This window comes from Peromyscus californicus, unplaced genomic scaffold (assembly GCF_007827085.1).
Source record: "Peromyscus californicus insignis strain IS unplaced genomic scaffold, ASM782708v3 Scaffold_14__1_contigs__length_90479793_seg_2, whole genome shotgun sequence".
Taxonomy (NCBI): Eukaryota; Metazoa; Chordata; class Mammalia; order Rodentia; family Cricetidae; genus Peromyscus; species Peromyscus californicus.
The window spans coordinates 469,688-485,621 of NW_026294436.1; the positions used below are offsets into that span (position 1 = coordinate 469,688).

At 40.8% G+C, this 15,934-nt stretch overlaps 1 protein-coding gene across 1 annotated transcript in view; it reads right to left on the reverse strand.

Annotated features, from left to right (window-relative positions):
* Window positions 1-6,484: 6,484 nt before the first annotated feature.
* Window positions 6,485-15,934, reverse strand: part of Cntnap5 (contactin associated protein family member 5) — a 915,960-nt gene continuing 906,510 nt past the window's right edge. The window contains exon 24 of the mRNA XM_052736717.1: window positions 6,485-14,024. Coding sequence (XP_052592677.1) covers window positions 13,828-14,024 — 197 coding nt within the window. The 3' untranslated portion in view covers window positions 6,485-13,827. The remainder of the gene's footprint in view (window positions 14,025-15,934) is intronic.

Sequence of the window (15,934 nt, forward strand, 5' to 3'; positions counted from 1 at the left end):
AGATTCAATGTCCCTGAGAGTCCTGTTTCATGAGAATATCAGTATTTCTATACAATGATTACCTTTAATGATGAGTACTCATTATACATCTATCAGGGAAAGAAGTTGAGAACTTCTACTTAGTAACAGCATAGGTGCTAAAAGATGTTTTCTTTTATCCGTAGCTTTAAACAAGCATTTTTTGGCTTTATAGATATCCACACACAGAGAAAAAAAAAGTCCAGTTACCTTCCCTGTTGAACAAAATTGGACGTGAGAGAAGGCTGTCTGGTATGGAAAATGACCTACATGACAGCCATAGTTTCAGTTTTGAATGCACGACTTTGTTAAGTATATGGAAAGCAAAAGTAATAAGGCAGTTAGCAAATAGACAGACGGAAGCAGCAGTAACGCAGCAAAACACCAGCAGATTAGATCCTTACACCATCCAGCAGAAAAGCCCAGGGAAGCCCTGCTGAAACAGCCATGCTGGAGATCCTGATTGAGATTCCTGGACCGAGCACAACATTCTCTCCAAGCAGAAATTGCTAGCTTCTCATTGCCATGCCAGACATTTTTATACCATGAGAAAAACAATAGTGGCCTCGGTTGGAAATAGTTTACCAAATAGCTGTTCTCAGTGGAGTAGTGTTTTTAATACCCTTAGCTGTTAGCTATTCTCTTTTTCCCCTACTACAGAGGCAGGGGGGCAACCTACTCAGGAGAAAATTTTGGAAGACACTTGGAATGAACATGCTTTAGTTTAAAACAAGGGATAGTCTCCTCATTTCTAGACTGTACTTTCAACAATCAAAAATAACATGACTATTTACCAAAATGTTACATGAGTTTATCAGAATACTGTCTAGGGACACAGTGATTCCGGCAGACCAAAGCTCTACTGTCGCTGCTTCAACTCTGTCCTCACATACTTGATGTGAGAAGCTCATATGTGGACATTAACAGCTGCTCACAATTCACTTTATCACCTGTTTATCTTCTGAGAAGGTGGTATCACTCGGATGTCACTAGTGGGAGGAGCCTGTCTTAGAACATTTGCACCAGAGAAGAAATGCATTATTTAAATTAGCTCTCCCAAGGTGAGAATAGCCAAGTATGGCGCAGGCTGAACCAGTGATGCCATGACTCCTCACCATGTGGTTTGTTTAGAGGCATTCACATTCATTTCTTCCAAATGATAAATTGAGTCATGGATTGGGAAAAGTCTCCCAATAGACATAACTAACAATAAACCAGCTGAATGTTGAATCCAAGCATCTGTGATTGGAAGACTCTTATATTAAGCAAATTGTTTTTCCCAGAGTAGAAATCTTTATCTGCAAACTGAGAAAAACATTTACCTCTCCTGTGGCTTTATCATGACAATGAGTGACATATACAGGTGCATGACACAGGTCAACAATTGATGACTCAGTTCTTCCAGGTATGAGTGTGTAAGTGATGTAAGTGTGAGTGTGTTTGTGGTGTGTGTGTGTGTGTATGATGTGAGTGAGTGTGTGTGTGTGTGTGTGTGTGTGTGTGTGTGTGTGTGTATGCATGCGTGAGTACATGTATGGTATGTGTATGTATGAGATGTGAGTGTGTGTGTGTGTGTGTGTGTGTGTGTGTGTGTGTGTGTGTGTGAGATTACAGGTAGGTCCTAAGAGTCAACCTTTATTATCATTCCTCAGAAGCCATATAGACCTTTTTTGATGCAGGGTTTCTCACTGACCTAGAGAGAACTCATAGATTTCTCTAAACAGGCTGACCAACAAAGCAAAGGGATCTCCCTGTCCCTGGTTCCTGGGTGCTAGGATTATAAGAGCATGCCACTCTGCCTGGCTTTTTTTCTTTAATAGGATTGAACTCAGTTTTGTAAGTACTCTGTGAGCTTAGTCATCTCCCCTGCCTTCTAATAAACCACTATAGCCCATCAAGACAATATTTGATTCATTTCAGTACTCTACTCCCATTTTTTGTTATGATAAAATGTATAAAACAAAATTCATTATTTTAAGTGTTCAGTTCAGAGATATATAGCATTGTTCTTCAGCCACCTCCTGCCTCCACAATGTTTTTTTCTTCTCTCTAAACTGAACATCTGTGCCTATCAAATAGATAATAATTCTCCATTCTCCTTTCCATGCAGCCTCAAGCAATTGCCCTTGTACTCTCGGTCTCCCTGATTTTGACTACTCTAACTATGTCATGGGAGTAGAATCAGTTAGCCTTAAAAAAGAATTTCAATTGCAACCATGAGCCCTGGGAGGCAAGCACAGGTGTTAGATTCTCTAAACCAGAGGGTGAGCAAAGAAAGGCGCTGTGCTTACTTATGAAAAGAGGTGCTTGTCCACTTTCTGCCAATGCCATTTTCACTTCACTCTTCTGAAAGGCAGATAGATAGATCCTCAGACAGGCTTGAATTCTCAAAGGGCCTTTTGAGCAGTCGAAGTTCCTGGGAGACCATAGCTGAGACAGATTTCCCTTTCTGACTAGTCAGCACTGTCATGAGTGCTCATAGTTCCTCCCCTGGGGTGGATGCTGCACTCAGAGAGATTTGCCTCTCTGCAGCCTGACATTCCGGCGTCAGAGAGCTCATCCAGAGCTGCTGCGTATCTGGGAGCTCAGCAACCTCATCTTTGGCTCTGAGTAGACATTGCGAGAGCAGGTACCTGATCAAGGTTTGGCCCAGGGAAATTCCTTTCATGAGCCACCATGAAAAATAACTTAATACTCGGTTGGTAAGAGACTAAATCTAGTGTTCTCCACAAAAACTTGCTCTGAAATGCTAACGAAGAAATGTCATTCAGAAGATGGATCTTAGGTGATTAGATGGTGAGGGTGCAGTCTCCATGAATGAAATTCCCACACTTACAAAGGACAAAACTTCCCTTTTTACCATGTAAAGGTGGAATATGAGCACAACTTTATTTTTCCTTTATTTTATCTTTGAAACAGGTTCTGACATAGCAAAAGCTGGCTTTGAACTTGCTATGTAGCCAAGGATGACCTTCAACTTCTAATCTTCCTTCCTCTACCACCTGAGGACTGGTATTTCAGGTATACACCACCACATCCATTTTTAAAATATGCTGGAGATCTAACCCAGGCCTTGTTGCAGTGCATGCTGGGCAAACGCTCTTTCTTAGGAGTTTGATAAGAGCCTGGTCATCCTGGCACCTTCCTCTTAGACTGCCAATATCCAGAACTGTGACAGAAAACAACAACAAATGAACAACAATGAACCTTTGTGGTTCATAAACCAGTTAGGGGGGAAAATAAGCCAGTCAGCTGAAGGGTTTGTGAGAACTCATTACAGCACCTTGGGATTTGTATTTTGAAAGTTTTCCTCCTGATATTCTGTCTGTTCCTATTAATTCTTTGGGCAGCTCTCAAGAGGTTGCAGGCTCATTCCCAGTCAATGAGGTAAGCTCCAGGCCAGTGAGGGACCCTGTCTCTAATATATCAAAGTACATGGTTCCTAAAGAACATCATCATCACCTGACATTTTTTCCTATTCTTCATTCACATATACACCCATACATCTGAATACCTGTGAATACACACACACACACACACACACACACACACACACACACACATACACAGGTTTCTTTTTCTTTTTCATTCTGTTATCTTAAAGCAGATGCAGACACATGTAAAAGTGGATTCCATCTCACATAATCTTTCACTAACCTATTTCATTCTTTAAGCGACCGTGATTAAGCCACCAAAAATATAAGAAGGAAACTCAAATTTTTTTGAATGCATGAAAATAGTTTTAAAAATCCTTTGTATGTTGGGGAATATTATTTTAAGGTGTGTTACTTTTGTTTATGTCGCATTTGCTTAACTCTGTAAAGCTGTGTTACCGTGCCTGTCTGAAACACCCGATGGTTTAATAAAAACCCGAGCGGCCAATAGTGAGGCAGTAGAAAGGATAGGGTGGACTGGAAGGCAGAGCAGAGAAACAGAAGGAGAAATCTGGGAGGAGGGCAGAAGAAAGAGCGAGAGAAGGAGGAGGACAGCAGGGGCCAGTCACCCAGCCACACAGTCAGACATGGAGCAAGAAGGAAAGAAAAGGTATACAGGAATAGTGAAAGATAAAGTCCCACAGACAAAAGATAAATGGGATAAGTTAAGAAAAGCTGGCTAGAAACAAGCCAAGCTAAGGCTGGATATTTATAAGTAAGAATAAGCCTTCATGTGTGATTCATTTGGGAGCTCGGTGGTGGGTCTCCCAAAAGAGTGAAAAACAACCAACAACATTTGTGTGCTGAGGAAATGAACCTCCGGATGAGAAGAGATGCATTTGCTTACTGTCTCTCAGCAACCTAAAAGGATTGAAATCTGATGCCACAACTGCCTTGCCAGAAGCCTGTGAGGTCAATTAATTAATATTGAAAGTTACTGCAGATGTTTCTTTTAAGATCATTTTTTCCCAGTATTTAGAATCATGTCATCACTTTCAAGCAGAATATCTCAATACATTTCTACAGATGATATGCAAACTATATTTATTCAAGATTACTAGGTTAAACTCTAATAGCCAAAACCGAGTGCAGATGCTGTTTCCCACATCACTCACTTACTAATATCACTGAGCAGGGATGTCTTCCATGTGCATCCAGGAGTCCACTTCTCTGTGGCACACATCACGTGCTTTCTAAAAATTATAAAATAACAGCAGGCTGCAGCAGTGACTGGAGTGGGAAGCTCTTCCAATGCAACTGTAAGGAGCTGAGCTCTATCCCAAGCACCCAGGTGGAAAAGCTAGACAGCAGAGCCTGCCTGTAACCATATCCGGAAAGACAGTGACAGAGACGGCAGATGTCTGGGGCTCTCTGGACAGTCAGGATTCAGTGAGATGATGTGCCTCAAGAAAATAGTGTGATGACCGGTTGAGAGATACAGACATGTTCTCTCTCTCTCTCTCTCTCTCTCTCTCTCTCTCTCTCTCTCTCTCTCTCTCTCTCCCTTCCTCCCTCACAAACACACATACACACAAAGTAATTGTCAAGTAGCCTATGGGAGGACCTCAGTGAGCATATATTTGGCTAAGTGGTCTAAAAAAATCATTTAATTTGGTATTCAGGGTCTGTGAAGGTTAGGTTTTGTTCTCCAATTTTTACTAGCAAAACTGGGGATTTCAGTGCTAATTCTGAGTCACAAAACTAGGCGTTGGGATATTAAAGGATGGCATATAAAGGATGGGTCTGTCTGGCTTCTGTACTCATGCATTTCTTATATTCTGGAATTCTGAGCCTCGGTCTGTGAATCTCTGTAGCACTCATCCCTTTGTGCTGACTTCTTAATCTGCTTCTTCCCCACTTTCTTTATTCAGTGTCTCTAATTAGGAGCCTAAGCACATTTTGAAAGGAGCCTCATGTAGCCCATTTCCCTCAAATAACAGCTTCCATTTTTCTCCCCACTATAAATGCAGTGAAAACTCTTACCATCTCCATTTGTTGTGAAATTCAAATGTTCAGTCTCTGGATTCTGTTTTCTTTCACATTCTCCTGCCTTTCCATCAGCAAACCGCACTGATTCCTTCCAGGCTCAGATACACTTAGAATCTCCTTCACTTCTCTTGTCCCAATGCTACATTCTTCAGAAATCTTATCTCCTCCTTTGTTTTCATTCCTTCCTCTTTCTTTGTAACTCATTCTTGACTGAGCAGTTTAAGGACATTGTAAATTGTCCTGTCTGACAGACTAAATTTCCTTGTAGGGAGTTTGTTTGCTTGAATGAGACAGTTTTGTGTAGCTCCAGCTGGCCTCAAGATCACTATGTAGCCAAAGATGACCTTGGACCTTTGATCCTATTGCCTTCACTTCCCGAGGAATATTGCAATTATAGGTGTACAACCATGCCTTGTTTGTTTGGGGCTGAGGATCAAATCCACGGTGTTTGTACATACTATGAAGCCATTTACCAACTGAGCTACATCCACAGCCCATTAAATCACCTTCAGTTTTTATTGATAAGTCTATGTCCACCAGATGACTCATAAACACAAGGGTAAATAAACACTATATAGAGACAAATCTACTCCATCAGAATGTACATCTGCTCTTTCAAACATAGAGCTATTGTGTAATTAACTGTCCTCTAGAAGAAGGAAGTGTAGGCAAGGTAAGACACAAATACAGGTGCTGTGAGTGGACACTGAGAAAGAATCAACAGGGCCATAGGTTTCCTGGGAGATACTGGAGTCAGGATGGTCCAAGATTCTTTCACCAAATCAGTGAGGTTGCTCATGTGCACTTTTGTGCCTGTTGTGCAGTTTGGTATGAGTCAGTTAAGCATGAAAGAACCCAAGACACTACTTTGAGCTACACTGAAATCAATAAGCCTGGAGAGTAGGCGTTTTTTGTTTTCCCTGGGTCATGTTGACTAGGAGCTAATGATCTAAGAAATCAGAGTGGGCACTCAGGGATTAATTACTTGACTCCTCATTAACCCAAGAACAACACAGCAAGACATATTTGTGTTCCACACAAAATGATACAAAATTCTTTCTTTATTAAATATACAATATTTACAGGTAAGTCATTCTTCTGTACAGCAAAAACCATAGAAAACAAAGAAATCTAAGGCTAACTTTAACTTTCTCCATACAGTGTATTAAGACATGTTACATGGTATACAAAACAGACTTGAGATGAGGCAACATTACATGGAACTTGGGATTCTGACACAGGAACAAAAACTATAATAACCAAAGAAACAAGGAGTCTCTAGCTAATCCCCGAGGATATGGTCTGCTTTGCCTCTGTTGTGCTTTTTTCAAAGAAAGCCTGTATATATCATTCATATATCTATATAAGAATGATATATATATATATAAATATATATTACATTATATATATATATATATACATAAAATTAGGAGAGGTCCTTTTATACTTTGTTAATTATTTGCTAAAGGCAAACTCCCTGACCTCTCATTTTTCCAAGAAAGTGCCAGATAGGTTCTAATTTCTAGGTTGAAATGGACAGGGTAATTCTTTGCCTTAGGGATTTAGGAATCCCATGAACCAAATGTGAATTGTCGACTGTTTTATAGGATATAATTAGAATGTGTCATGTGTCTTCATTTGCCTATGTTTTATCTTCTTGCCATAGTCTAGCTGTCTGTGGGAAGTGCCTGTTTAAGACAACATAGGCTATTGGAATGCCTGTCTATTAACAAGGTAAGGAGAAAATTATTGACATTGATCCTCACCAAATATGAAGTCCTTCTCATAATATAACTACACTGTTTTAAGCAAGGTGTGATTACTTACTTTTTTTGCAAGAATATTTAAGGCAGGACAAGGTTACACTGGTGGCTGCTGCCGTTCAAAGAGAAGAGATTAAGCTACTTCCTATACGTCCTTTGGGATATGGCTGACTATAATGTGAAAGTATACCTAGTCAGAGGTCCATTCCCATTTTCCTGTAAGGTTGTAATGAAAATGACTCCATCTGGGGAGGCCATTCAAGGGTCTTCAGGGTGACAGAAGGCCTGTTCTGCACACCCAGTGCCTTTTCATGTCTTCTGAGATTTACTGCTGGAATCTGAAGCATGGCATAGTCTAATGCTAATGAAAATAAGACCAGGCTTTAATCACTGCCACACATTACCTTTTTCATAACTTGGGACTAGCCTCCTAATTTTAACCTGCTATTTGATGCAAGGTTTACTTCTGTGCTGAGTGGCAGCAAGGGAAGCGTGTTCTCAGAGTATCAGGTGGTGGCTTTCTGAAGTGTACTCTGTGGGTGATAGAAAGCACCATGCCTTTCCATCATTATGACATGCCAATGGATGGTAAGACCACGGGAGGGAAAAGAAAGACCACTAGACTGACTCCAATATTTTAGGACTTCCATCCACAACATATCTGAATAAGGGCAATGGACCTGAGGATCTTGTCCGTAGTTTATTTTACTTTAAACTGTCATCTGGGTGCTCCCCCTGGGCAGATTAAAATCACTGTGGTGATAATTCCAAAGCATCCCTGGACTGTATTAGTGAAACATAAAACTTGAAAACCACAGGGGTAGGGTGAAAATGCCGTGTAAAGATGAGTAACACATTTCTCATGCAGGGCCTGTAATATTGCCTCTTCCTAAGGTATAAGACAAATTCATGAAAGAGACTCCTGAGTTAGGAGCCAGGAAAGTGGGGAGAGGAGCCATCCTTACTTCATGGTGGAAGCTCTGGCCCTTTTAGCCTCCAGCAGCCATTGCTTGCTCCATGAATACCCTCTTCCTCCTTGACAAGCTCCCATCAAATCTGGTTTAACACAAAAGCCCACTGTTACCTAAGCTGCTTGTGTCCACTTCACCACTTTGTAGACAATAAACTTCACAAATGACAGAGGACTAGCTCACAAAGTACACTGTTTCACTACTACACGTGCTTCTCACTCTCCCCCAAGTACCTTAGTGCAAAATAAGAGGGTTGAAATTACTAAAAAATAGCAAAACAATCATTAGAACCCTGTATAAGTCATTTAAAGAATTTCCAACACAAAGTGGTCATACTTTCTCTTCCTACAAAGTAGGTATGCATATAGTTATATAGTTTCCTGGATAATGTTTGAAGAACAGCCCTATTCATTTTTACTCGTGTGTGTGTGTGTGTGTGTGTGTGTGTGTGTGTGTGTGTGTGTGTGTGTGTGTGTTATCTTCTCCCCTTTTAGGTTAGAATTTGTGAACACAAAGCTGAGAAAGAATAACAACTAACATTTTCAAAATAAATGACTACAGGAAGACTGGGTAAGGCCAGAAGAGAGGTGAAGAAAGCCCCCCCAAACTGGTAAAGAAGTGATTCAGATACACTGTGCATCTTTTAAAGAAAACATTTCCAACCTGCATGAGAGACATGAAACAGCACTCAGGCATGCTTCAAGAACTCAAGCATGTTTGAGTTTGCCCATACCATCCTTCCATTAACCTCCTTTGCCACTTACAGGTACAACATCGCTTCTTTATTTATTTAGTTGAAACTTGGCCTCTGGGTCAGTTGAGGACAAAACAAACCCAAACAATTGCTTCAGGAATTAATGAGTGGCAGAATTATAGAGGTGCCTCAAGAGCCTCTTGCCAGACTGCTGGTGCAGCAAGGTTGACGATTGTAGCTCTAGGGAATTCAAAAGAAGTGAAGCAGTTGGTAGACAAACAAACCAAGCATGAGTTCCCCAGGCTTGGTGCCCAAGTCCATGGATACCACGTGGATGTTATGAAACAACTTCTTAATGTGAGTCTTCTAATTGAGGTGATATTGTGCAGAGAGAGAGCATGCATGATCTTCAGGTTTGGAAACATTCATGTAGAACACAGAAGTTTGACCTCATTTAGATGGAAAACACATCAATAAATTATTCACTCAATAAATAATTTCTAGTTCCCAGAGATTTACCTAAACATAGTCAAATGGTTCTTTAGGGCAGAATGAGGAGTGTTAAAAATGGCGGAATACCAACCAGCTTAAGGCAGACCTAAAAGAGCCATGGCCATAAGTGAATATCCACCAAAAAAGTGAAATCAGAGGGGGGCAGAATTGGAGACTGCTCTTTTCTGTCTCCAGTCTTTACACAGGTCTGCCATATACAGAGGGCATATATGTGGAAAGTCTTAACTGGAACTGACATGAGAACATAGAGAACTTAGCACCCTTTCAAATATCTGACATAGGCAGGATGGTGGTCCACACTTTGGCAGAATTAGGTGGTTCTCTGTGAGTTTACAATAGAGAGTCTCAGACCTTCCAGGGCTACCAAGTAAACCCTCTTTAAAGAAAGTGTATCAGATACAGGGACCTTTATTCTTTCTCTGTCCAAAGAGCCCATTTACCACCCTCTACAGAAGTTCATCTGCATGATCAGTTACCTTGTTTGAGGAAGACAAAAAAAGCAATCATTTCTGTTAGAATTAATAAATAAGACACAAAATTATAAGAATTGCCCAAAAATGTGTTGGCTTTTAGAACTCTCTGGAAAGTGGTTTGCAAATTATCTGTGCCTAGTCCTTGCTCTCTGCTCCCTTGTGCTGTGTGCACTTTTGTTGCTGTAAGATTGCACTTTAAGTCCTCAGGGACAGTAAATATTTGTATATCTAACAACACTTGGGAGTCAGATGTTTTACATATGTCTTGTGACTGAATACGGGAAAGAGAACTGCATACTCATTTAGTTGTGGTCCTGCTTCTCCTATGATATGGCAGTCAGGATTCTGACAAAAGTTGAGATTTGAGATAGTGCCACTTCTGATTTCTAAAGAAAACAAAGTTGTAAAATATCAGCTCCAGAGTTCTTCAGATGAACATGAGCTAATCTATTTATGAAATAGACATCCAGAAAATGACAAATATCTATTTTCCTGGCCTAATTCTTGGAGAAACCACAGCAGTCTACCCTATGCATGAACTGAATATCACAACTGTTGCTAAAAGTCTTTTAGGGTAAGAAACCATACCGTTGCTTACATTAATAGATTTGTTCAGTGGAATAATATCAATGGAACAGCACCTTAGGATGGGATATTACACAGGTGTTTTTGGTCTTACTGTAAAGGCCCATATTCCACAAATTATTTTTGTCAACAGCAGGCATCAATGACTGAGTAGTATATAATTATATACTGGGAGGCATCACAAAACCTGTATCCCATCAAGGGAAGTGGCAGCTAAAGGAGGATTAGAACACTCTTACTCTTGTTTTAGGTTGTAATTGTTTGAAAGTGGAAAAGACAACTGAAAAACTACATAAACCAAACAGATATTGCCACCAACCCTGAAACATACTCCTGCTTCTAGCTGTGATGTGCATTCAGCATAGTAGAATGTAGAGTGCTAGATTTTCCACCTGGTGTGTGTTATGGGGTTATGAAGAAATTCTGATTTTGCCCTGAGACTACTTATGAAAATACACCATCTCGGCATGCATCCACCATTTGGTCTACATGCCCAGTGTCCTGGTATGCATGGCCTGCACATCCAGGGATGAAGCCAGTGTGTGCTATGCAGAGGGCAGAGACTGGCATCACACATTTCCCTACATGATTATCTCTAAGTACATATTTGTGGATGAGGGAACCATACATACTGATTTGTCTTGTACTTCCATGTTTATCCAATCACATCATGCCAGAAAAATATGGCGCGTGCTTCTGAGGATTCCAGTTAGAAAGTGTTCCGACATGGTTACTCTCCCTTACCTGTTGTTTTGTTACTAGAGGTGCTTAGGGCTAAATTTCAGCATGACTTTCATTTCTGGAGGCAGGGAAATATGCAGCCAAGCAAAAGGGTGATTTATACAACATTTATAGAGCCAGAAAATCCAAAAGTAGAAATTGGAGAACAGGGAATGAAGGGAATAGGGAAATAGACTTTCAGTACCTCTCATTTTATTAGATGATTATATGTCATATTAAAGATAGAAAAATTAAAAAGGACATCTTTGTTATAATTGCTTTAAAATAAATTCACTAGCAAAAGGATAGCAATATCCTAAAAGAGGAAAAGGGTGTGTAAGAATTCATAGAAAATTTTAAGGAAAGAACTTGTATTTAGGACAATATCTCAGAGTTGTGGATTGTGATGCCTCACCCAATCCTTACCTCTGTAGCTCTGCAAGGGAAGAAAAGGTCCAGATGGGAACCTGGATGAAGCCAGTGAGGGCTTCACTGTGTACCTCTTGTCCAGGGAAATGCTGAACAATCAGAAGTAGGACACTCTCTAAGATGGATGACCTACTGACTGTCAGGGCAACTGCTTTGCAAATCAGGTCTGCCCTCCAAAGAGAACTGAAAAGGATCTTCTAGCATTTCCTAAGTCCTAAAGTGTTTGGGTGGTTGTTTTTCCCTTGTCTTTATTCCACGGTGATCCAATGGCAGAGTTAAAAAATGATAAGGATTACACACCATGGATAAATTTGAGATGCCTTTTTGAATTAACTATATGCTTTTCTACCAAAAGAACACCAAGCCTGATGCATTACTACCTTATTTAGGCAAGGAAGGTGAGTGCACAGGCAACTTTGTGTACATGGGTGCAGACTCGGAAATGTGATGTGATTCAGAAACTAAGGGCTTCCCTCAAATCCCCTGAGCTAGAGGTGGCCACACTGTCACACACAAAAGCCAGGCTCTTGCCTTGTGGAAAAGAGCTCTGTTGTCAATGAACTAGTAACATGTGTTCTAGAATGTGACTCCTGCTTCCCTGCACATTCTGTTTTTACTGGAGTGGATGGATGGGGATTAATCAGCCGGATATTTCTCACCTTTCTTGCCCCTCTTTTCCTTATGTTTTTTTTTTTTTCTCAGTTCTCCTCCACCATGAGCTAAGAGGGCCTAAACATTTTTCATGGAACCAATTTAGACTTTTATTTGAATTCTGTTTGTGCTGCCACAATACAGACACATGTATATTTTTTCTTCAATATAGCAATCTTAGGAATAACCCAGCTAACATGTTCTAGTAAAGTAGAGAAGGCAGTTGTAAAGTTCTGGGAGCAGCTACTTCCTCACAGCTTTCTTGACGCTTCCTGGTTTCAGGGTACTGAATCCATGACTCAAACCAGAACAGCAAGAGAGGCACAAAGTAACTGCTCGCTATTCCATAGATAACTCAGTAAATGCTCAGTTATTCCATATTGGAAAGTACTGAAACTCTATGGAAAGGGTGATGAATGGAGTCGGTGGATACTTATGGTGTCAACATTAAACTAACACAGATGTCTCTGCTTGCTTGCAAAATGCTACCAAAACAAACAGGCCAGAAGAGTCTCCTTCTGCTCTGGGTCCCCCAGCTGGGTGTTCTTATAACCTAGGCTCTCTAAGTACAGTCCCTTTGTTTTCACAGGTGTTATGAAGGGCTCCCACATCAGACAGACATAGACCCTCTCTCTCCACAGCTCTCAAGGGAGCCAAGTTTCCCTGTGCCCACATGGAGTCAGATTTTTCCAGATATTTAAGTCGTAAATGGAGAACTAAAGACAGGACATATGACTGTGGCCTTGCCAGGGGTCTCACACTCACTCAGCTCATTGCTCTTTAATTGGTGTCTTAGGAAAGAATGTCCTGGCTACTTTACAAATACCTGTTTCAGCCACAAAAAAAAAAAAAAAAAAAAAAAAAAAAAACAGAACGAAAAAACAAGCAAAATAAAAAATAAATAATAAATGTCTCTAAGACTGGTTAGATGATGTCTGCTTTAGAAGAATTTCTTTTGTGTCATAATGTCTCCCAACCTCTCTACCCTATCACAAGGACCTAAAAAGAACAAACATTGCTTTCTCTGGGTGGATTTACTTCATTCCCTCCTGCTCTATTGGGCTCCCTAATAGACTCTTTGCTTAAAGGATGACCTGACTCTGTCTGTCTCTGTCACACACACACACACCTACCACTTTTCTCCTCTCAGGCCATAGCGCCTACCATATGGTATGGGGCAGCGTGTTGGAGACAATTGTTAAAGGCCAACACCGCAGAACTCCAGTCTAAAGGGAGCTGGCAAGACCAAGTGCCTGAGAAACTGCAGAGTGAAGTTTAAAAACTCAACCACAAACATCAAATATGCACATGTACACACGTGTTCTTCCCTGTTGACAGCAGTGAAATCTGTGTCTCCAGTGCTCACTTTCACAATGATGCCTATATCAGTGGACTACAGTAGCTACAGCTACCTGATCTCCTGAGCTGGGTGAAGGAGATCAATGCTCTCGGTGGATGCAGGTGTGTTCCAGAAAAATTAATGGCGAAAGAGAGAAAGAGAATACCTAAATTAAAAGACAGGAAAGAGAAGAGAAAATAAGTGGGGGGGACCCACAAAAATAGAGGACCAGGTGACCCTGTGGCATCTCAGATGAAGTATTCCCGTTTGCACTCGCTGGTTGTGTTTTGCAAGTCAATGTCATTTCTAAAGGAACTGTCCAAGTTCTCTGGGTATTCCTTCTCCTTCATCTGATTGGTGCGGTGTGACTGCTTATGCTGATAGAGGAAGCGGGTCATGATGCCGATGATACAAAAGGTGATAAACGTCACCACTGCTATGACACCTGTAGGGAAAAGAGGGGGACAGAGAAGAAAGCTGTTACTGAGAAAATTCAGTCTAGACAGGCACATACTTTGGAGGAAAAAAGCAAACACACAAACACAGATCTCCTCTGTATGCAGAAATAAAGACCTGCTGAGAAACCCTTGACCTGCAGTTTCAACAAAACCTCCTGCAAGCAGAGTAATGAGGAAGAAAGCCTGTTTCTCCTAGAAAGTTATGAGTTAGAACAACAAAGGGTCTGTGTGGTTTCTGAGTTGTTTTGCTTTCGTTGCTAGGGATCAAATCCAGACTTCCGAGATTCAAAATACACTAAGCCTTGCCAAGAATTCCTTGATCTAAATGCCACCACCACCACCCAGGTGTGTGTGTGTGTGTGTGTGTGTGTGTGTGTGTGTGTGTGTGTGTGTGTATGTGTGCGTGTGTGTATGTGTGTGTGTGTGCGTGTGCATGTGTGTATGTGTGTGTGTGCGTGTGTGTGTGTGTGTGTGTGTGCATGTGTGTGTAGGTGTGTGTGTATGTGTATGCGTGTGTGTGCATGTGTGTGTGCGTGCGTGTGTGTGTGTGTGTATGTGTGTGCGTGTGTGTGCGTGTGTGTGTGTAGGTGCGTGGCTGCCATAGCACTTGTGTAGATGTCAAAGAACAACTTAGGAGTCTGTTCTCGCCTTCCACTTGTTTTGATGCAAGATTTCTCTTGCGTTCTCTGCCATTTCTCCATTCTGGGATATATTGTGAGACCTTATTTCAAAATAAATAAACAAAAAAAAATCGAGTCACTAAGCAACAAACAGTATGCACACAAAATTAATAATTAATAGTGGTAAAACACTTAAGTTTTGGTCACTAAAAATAATTTTGTTTATGATAAAGTTTACATATTTGCACATTTCATATTTTCTAAGTTGTTGGTTATTGTTAATTACTATTTATATGAGTAGATATCAGAAAGTTAAATATATAGACCTATCTTGCACCAAATTTTTAAAAGTTGTGACCATAACTAAGACCACTTACTTTCGTCATCTATTCTAAGATCATTGTGTAACATGTTTCCCAACTATTTTAGAACAAGGCAAAATAATATACCAAAGTTGATAGTCTGGGTGGCAATGAAAGAATCTGAAGCATGAACTAGAGGTTTACATTGTGGCAGAGGTTGCCTGTTTTCTACTGCTGGGTTGAAGGAGTTATTGCAGGCTGGAAGCTGGGCAAGCTTCCCAGGATCTCCTGTGGGGCTGTGATAACCTTCCCATTCTTAGAAAGACTCAATGGAGCTTGCCAATGAGTGGAGAAGGCCAGAACCTACAGTCTTTCCTCATCAAATGAAAACTTACAGGAAGAGAGAGTTATAAAATTCTCTGTTACATGTACTGATTTAAAAGAAAAATCAGGTTCAGTTCTCTTCCCTGGAGAAGGCATTCAGCTCACATGGATGTCTTAAGTATTTCCCTAAGGAAAAGTCATGGTTTTCCTGCTCTCGGATGCTACTGTGGTAGAGTCCTCTTGTTCCCATTCTTCTTTGGAACCATCTTCTGTGCTGTTACTGCTGCCTGCTTGCCTATCTCCTTCTTACCCAGTCTGCTCATTCTAGGAAAGCAGTAACTATATCTCTCATCCTGTATCTCTATGTTTAGTTCAGGTCTGACCCAGAAATGGAGCTAATTAAATAGAAGTAAAATGAATGACTCCTGCTGACTTTTAAAGAACTCCATCTGGTGTGGATTCATTCATCCCAGCTGCCAGAAGGCAGGAATGAGGCACCCTATGCCATGGCTATAAATCACCAATGGAAATGGATTTCCATATCCCAAGCATCTTACATTAAACAAAACTTGGGAGTCATTCCATGTTGCAAGACCCAGATGGGAACATCAAAATCCTGCAGGCATTAGACAAGCTAAGACAGAATAGAGA